We start from the raw sequence: 7084 nt of genomic DNA, 5'->3' as shown, positions 1-7084 counted from the left end.
GTTAGGCTGACAAACTCCTGGCAAAGATTTTTCTCAAACAATAATACTAGGTACTCAATTTTCCTTTTCGGGGGGAAAACTGGTTTCGGGACCCCTTGAGTAGCCTAGGGCCGGGGGAAAATGGCCCCGAATGAGCCACCTGATACCGACCCTGGGTAGGTATTTATCTTTATCAAAACTTTCTACTTTTTATAAATAGGTAGGTAGTGCTCGTGCATTTTTACTCGAACTTTTTCAACCTCAGTAAGCTCGCTCCAAAAATAGCACTTTTGACTTTTGCGTGAAACTCGTGGGTATTTAGGTGGGAAATTCCTCTTTTTATTGAGCTCTTAAAGTGCCTAACTTACCTAAGTACTCCTAAATATGTAACTTTCTAAGTAGATACGTAATTACCTGATGTGTGTATGAATGGATTTATCTACATATTAGGTATATTGAAGAAAAAAAGAGAGAGAGAGAAAAAAAAATCGTGAGGGTGGTGGGTATCACTGAATCTTTTTCTCTCTGAATGATATATGTCATGTGTCAGTATAGCACCTACTTAGTGCAATCGAGATGGGTAAATTTCCTGGGTTTACTTGGAAAGCAGGGAAATAATGACACTTCCTGGGTTTACTTGGGACGGTAGGGAGACAGTGACACTGAATGCAATTAGCATAAAAATTCCAACGTTCATTAATGAAAATCATTTCACTGAGAGAATTTACTTGAGAAAGAAAAATTCCCTCCATTGTTTGCGAAAGGTGAATTAGGTGGATTAGATATTTTATACGCTGAGATGAGTACAGCATCCTTTTATTTCCCAAGATGATTAGAAAAGGTAAGTCAATAGTGATTGACTGTAATGTTTGACACGGATTAGAGATAATGTTTGACACACAATTAAAAGCATGGGAATTCAGAAACGTATAGGTATGAGGTAGGTACCTACCTACATGAGGAATGAAGTTGAGAAGAAACAAGTACCTACAGCAAATAATAGTGAAAATGCGAAAATAAATCATAATCTTTCACCACAAGATAAATGGATCCCTACAAACGAAATCTTCATAATTAAGCAGATAGGATAAGTAAGTAGGAAATATGTACTAGGATATTATCAGGACCATTACAAAGTAACTCATAGATAACCAACTAACTACTTTGAACTATGTTTGTATGCATGTCCTGTGTCCTTTAAACCACAAATACAAACAGTTGTTACTGTGTACGAGAACACAATGTAATTTCTGTACAGGGCTATAACATAAAATACAAAATCCTTATCAATATAGCTTACACCATATTGAAATAATATCCAACTCTCCCATATGGCTTGTATGCATAATTTTGACTTTTGTATATGATTCTGCATGAGTTATTAAATCTAGTACTACTCGTACTACAGTCTAGTGTAGTAGGTACACTAAAGTTACCTGTACCTGTTGGTCATTCATTATCGCTTTATCCTACACTTTCATTGTCAAATTTGTCATTATGTGTAAATACAAACTCTTACATACTTAGAACAAGAAAGGAGCCGAATACTGTTTCCAGGGCGCCGAAAGCGTTTTAAACCTCCATACAACAATGTGAGTTAATGATGCCTGTCTGCCTGTCTCACGGACACGGAAAGTATTAAAGCGAAGTACTTAAGTACAACTTTGTCCAAACAAGTTGTTGAACGCCCGTGCTCTGCGCTAGGATAACAATCAGGCCATCCGGGCCTGACTATTATTTATAAATTTTCCTTCTCCTTCCTCGTAATTCAGCCGTTCTACCTCACTCCGTACAATACAAAACTCTTTTCCGTATCCCATTGTGTTGAAAAAACATTGTTGTATACTCCTTACTTCCTTTTCTTTTTCAGAGTACGTCACAATAAAAATTTTAGCATTAACTTGGCAAAGTTTTGACAGAAAAAAAAAAGACAAAAACAATACATATAGGTACCTAAGTACCTACTTACTTGGCAATACTTAGGTAGGTAAACTTCTCATCAACAGACTTTAGCGAACATTATCTACAAACTTACCAATATCAGCAACATCCATGGCCGAGTGGGTATCACACTAAGCTTGCACGCCGGAGTTCCTGGGTTCAATGTCCGGTGGAGTCGAAGTTTTTTCGGCTTTGAGCTTGGATATAGCAATCAGTGGCGGCATTACCGCGCTTTTTTCTGAGCGTCCTGAAAAAAGGACGCTATGCACTAATGGGTTTTAATCGAGCTAGCGATCAGTGGGGTCATAAAAAGTGTAACCGCACAAAATCGCCCCGCTCGTGTGCATCCCTGGCGGCGTGAGGGGTATGGCCGTTCTGGCCACTCAAGGGTCCCGCAGGTACAAATTCAGAAGGGCCTGGTGCAATCGATTGACGGGGGGCCAAGACCAAGTTTTTTTTCTGCCTACTTTGTCTTTGTACCTGGTTAGCTAGAGGAAGAGGTAGCAAGCATACCTACCTTGTAAGCGCGAAGGTGCGAGTTGGATTCCTTCTTGGAACGGCTGACTTTCTCCTGTCCTACCTCTCTTCGATTTCGAGACGATAATAGCTCCCTTGTTAGTGTTATAACAGTTCCCTCTGTCACAAACCTCGATTTGAAGTGTAGGAATCTGAGATACCTACCTAATTAATAGCTCCCTTGTTAGTGTTATAACAGTTCCCTCTGTCACAAACCTCGATTTGAAGTGTAGGAATCTGAGATACCTACCTAATTATCGGTTGGTATTGGTACTTACCAAGTGGAGATCCCTCTGTTTCGATTCCATTGGAACGTTCTTATTGGATGAGTGTAAAATATTAACGAAAGGTAGAATGCCGAATCCCATGATGGTCATGATTTAAAAATTTAATGAAAATGGACTTCAGTGAGGACTTGCCGTAAAGTGGTATTGATACAAGCAACTACAATACATTTTATTACTATCGAAATATTGCTACTTTTACTAATGTGTTACAATAAAATTAAAAGCACTTTTGTAAAACAGGTTGTCGAAAATCGAAATCAAATTATTATCAAAAGATAAAAGATTCAAAAGCAAAAGATTTCAAAATTAAATACCTATAGGGATGGTAGCTTAACAATTTTGTTTAGTTTGAGATAATGGTCAAGTACGATATCATACATATTTCTAGACATGGTCTTCACTTGACTGGAGTGGATTATGGACTGTCCCCTATCTGATAGACGTTAAAGAACAAGACTAAAAGATAAAAGAACAGACGAGTTGATATATTTCGACCATTACTATGGCCATCTTCAGAACAACTAAATAAAAAATTACAAAAATATTTATTATTATTTTTTTAAAATATTTTGTTATTTTGATTGATAAGGAATAAGGATGAAAGGAAAGGAAGTGTTGATAAGAAAATGAATAAAATTCAAGTATTTAATTAAATTTTAACTGATTTTCTTTGTAAAGTGATAGCAGTGTAAGTACTGGTATAACTTCATAAATCAACATTTTCCCTGGAGCTTGTTTTTTGATTGCACTATTTGTTATCAGTCATAAATGAGGGCTTTGACAAAGAAGGGCGTAAGTTGGAAAACTGTGTTTTGAGAAAAACGGCTTTGAAGTTTTTTACTTTCCTGGAAAAATGGTAAGGTGTTCATTGTCAAAGTAACTAAATTTTATTTTTCAAAGGGTTTTGAACCGATTTTGACAAATAAATTAAGATTATTCCAAGGGGAAGCTTACTTTTTTTTTTTCTTTTTTTTAACGTTTTTGAAAAAAGTTGGACTTGCGCCCTTTTTCCATCAATCAATATTTTTCAAACTGGTCAATATCTTTTTTTTAACGTTTTTGAAAAAAGTTGGACTTGCGCCCTTTTTCCATCAATCAATATTTTTCAAACTGGTCAATATAAACTGGTCTATTGAACATGTAAATTTGCAAAAGTGATTAAAAGAGAATAAATCAAGTAAAATAAACACTTTAGGTTAACATTACATGGGAATACACAAAAATATCATACCTATCTATCTACTCTTTATCTTCCTCTGGTTGTAAGATTCAAGTAATATCCAAAAGAAATGTAAAAATATTGACCTTTCTAGTTGGTACTATCCATCCGGCCAGTGGTTCAGTATAGGGGAAAAAGCACATGACTGCATTTTTTTTTTTTTTTTTTTTTTTTTTTTTTTACAAGAACTCCTGTAACTTTGTGAATAATCTAATCGAGATATTGAGAAACAGTTTTTTTTTTTTTGCATTGAATAGAGAACAATATGCTGTGTCTAAATCAATCATTGATGGAAAAAGGGCATAAGTCGACTTATGCCCCTTTTCCATCTAACCCCTCCATTATATTCTCCTTGACATTATCTAGAGTGGTTCTATGATAAAACAATATTGCTTTCAGAATCAACTTCTAAAGACTTGCATTACATTACTGTCATTCAGCCAAATGGCATCATCAAAGTAAGTATAAGTAGAAGTATCGGTTGAGTTTAGTTCTGCAAAAGGTACTCATGTAGGTACTTTTTAAACTGTCTACCAAGTTGTGTTTCACTGAGAAATTTGGTTGATGTTTTTTTTTTTTTTAAATAAGAATACTTTTCATTTATTTACATAAATAAATCATACATTACAACAAATAACAGTAATAATTGAAAAAAAATAATGATATTGAAAATAAAAAAAAAAAAATGTGAAAAGTTTTTACAACCCATTCAGCACATTGCTGGTGTCGGGTTGTAATTTTTAAGGGGAAATGTTTAGGGTGTGTTGAACTAATAATAATAATAACAGAGAAAAATTAAGTAGGTACCAGGGTACCTACATAAAAAAAAGGAGAAATTAAAGAGAAAGCAAATTGTTTTTTATACATATATAATACAATGAATAAATATGTACCTATTTTTACTTCATGTTGTATAGTCATCATTCATTCAATCATTCATACAGTCATGTCAGTATTAGGTATGTCATGTCGGTAGTAGTTGTCTTAAAGTTATACGTGAAGATTTAATGTATTCTTTTGCTTTTATTTTTAAAAGTACGGGTAAGTTCTTGTAATGTTTGATGTCTGTCGGTATAAAGTTGTACGTCTTTTGTCCTAAGTAACAGAAATGTCTTTGTGTTAGTGATTTGTTAGTCCGTATAGTTTGTAATTGTCCTCTCTGTCGTGTATTGTATATGTTAGTATTGACTGTCCAGTAATTGTCATATTTAATGCAGTAAAGTATAAGTTTGTATAAGTAAAGGTCCTGTAAGTTGAGTACGTCCATGAGTGGGTATAGTAGGTCTGAGTGGTAAAATCTGTCTTTGTATAAAATTAGTCTAAGTATAATGTTTTGGGTTCGTTGTAGTGGGTCAATAGTATTGCTATATGCGCCACCCCATGAACATATACAATACTGAAGGAGAGATTGTACAAATGCATGATAAACCATTCTAAGGATATCTTTGCTACAAACTCTCCTCAGATTATTGAATACGTGCATGAGGTGTCGCATCTTAGTACGTAAGTTTAGTATGTGAGTCTTCCATTTTAAGTGTTGGTCAATCATTATTCCTAAGTAGCGAGTTGAAGTTATTCTAGTTAATGTTATAGTTACGTCTGGTCCTGTTTGTATAGTCAAAGTTTTGTTTATGTCTGGTTGTCCTGTTGAAGTAATAGAAAAAGTCATGTAGTTTGATTTTGTAAGGTTTAACTGAAGTGACATTGATGTGTACCAGTTGTTTATGTTCAGTAAGTCTTGAGTCGCAGTAGTAAACGTAGAGTCCCAGTCATCCCCCTCATAACAAACACAGGCGTCATCGGCGTAACAAAATACTTTTCCTTTACTTATTTTAGGGAGATTATTGATATAAATATTGAAAAGCATAGGACCAAGCACTGAGCCAGTTGGAATAGAATAAGCACTGGTTGTTATGGGGTCAGAAATGTAATTGTTAAGTTTAAGTCTTTGTCTTCTGTCTGTCAGGTAGGATATAAACCAGTCAAGTACAGTCTCGTCTAGTCCAATGTTCTTCAGTTGTCGCTATGTGTTTCCAAAGTGGTTACCAGAAGGTTCGTATAATACACCAGGAACAGAGCTGCATAAGATGGGTAAATGGCAACAATGGAAGGATACATGTGACTTACCTTGGTTAGGAGTGTGTCTATGTGTTGCCATAGCAATACAGTGTTGCCGCTATGTGTTTCCAAAGTGGTTACCAGGAGGTTTGTATAATACACCAGGAACAGAGCTGCATAAGATGGGTAAATGGCAACAATGGAAGGATACATGTGACTTACCTTGGTTAGGAGTGTGTCTATGTGTTGCCATAGCAATACAGTGTTGCCGCTATGTGGTTACCAGGAGGTTCGTATAATACACCATGAACAGAGCTGCATAAGATGGGTAAATGGCAACAATGGAAGGATACATGTGACTTACCTTGGTTAGGACTTCTTCATAATGACAACAGAGATATTGTCATTACCAGAAGCACAATTGTTTCTTAACTTCATGATGATTTTTTGAACTTCATGTGGGTTAGTTTCTTTGAATATAATGAATTTGTTTAGGGCAATATTAGATGAGATTTGAGATGTAGGTAAAATGATATTGGGTATGGATGTGATAGGTTGTGGTATGGATGTGATAGGTTGAAGTATGGATGTGATAGGTTGAGGTATGGATGTGATAGGTTGAAGTATGGATGTGATAGGTTGAAGTATGGATGTAATGGGTTGAGGTATGGATGTGATAGGTTGTGGTATGGATGTGATAGGTTGAAGTATGGATGTGATAGGTTGAGGTATGGATGTGATAGGTTGAGGTATGGATGTAATGGGTTGAGGTATGGATGTGATAGGTTGAGGTATGGATGTGATAGGTTGAGGTATGGATGTGATAGGTTGAGGTATGGATGTGATAGGTTGAGGTATGGATGTGATAGGTTGAGGTATGGATGTGATAGGTTGAGGTATGGATGTGATAGGTTGAGGTATGGATGTGATAGGTTGAGGTATGGATGTGATAGGTTGAGGTATGGATGTGATAGGTTGAGGTATGGATGTGATAGGTTGAGGTATGGATGTGATAGGTTGAGGTATGGATGTGATAGGTTGTGGTATGGATGTGATAGGTTGAAGTATGGATGTGATAGGTTGA

General features: G+C 35.7%; 1 protein-coding gene across 1 annotated transcript in view; it reads left to right on the top strand.

Moving 5' to 3' along the window:
* Positions 1–3476: 3476 nt before the first annotated feature.
* Positions 3477–7084, top strand: part of LOC103516066 (methyltransferase-like 26) — a gene marked incomplete at its 3' end in the record, with an annotated part of 9371 nt that continues 5763 nt past the window's right edge. Inside the window, exons 1-2 of the mRNA XM_026828572.1 lie at positions 3477–3515; positions 4342–4400. Of these exons, the coding sequence (XP_026684373.1) occupies positions 3492–3515; positions 4342–4400 (83 nt within the window). The remainder of the gene's footprint in view (positions 3516–4341; positions 4401–7084) is intronic.

This window comes from Diaphorina citri, unplaced genomic scaffold, assembly GCF_000475195.1.
Source record: "Diaphorina citri unplaced genomic scaffold, Diaci psyllid genome assembly version 1.1 scaffold1475, whole genome shotgun sequence".
NCBI classification, from domain to species: Eukaryota; Metazoa; Arthropoda; class Insecta; order Hemiptera; family Psyllidae; genus Diaphorina; species Diaphorina citri.
The sequence above is the reverse complement of the archived record's forward strand: the minus strand, read 5'-3'. Positions and strand labels throughout refer to the sequence as shown.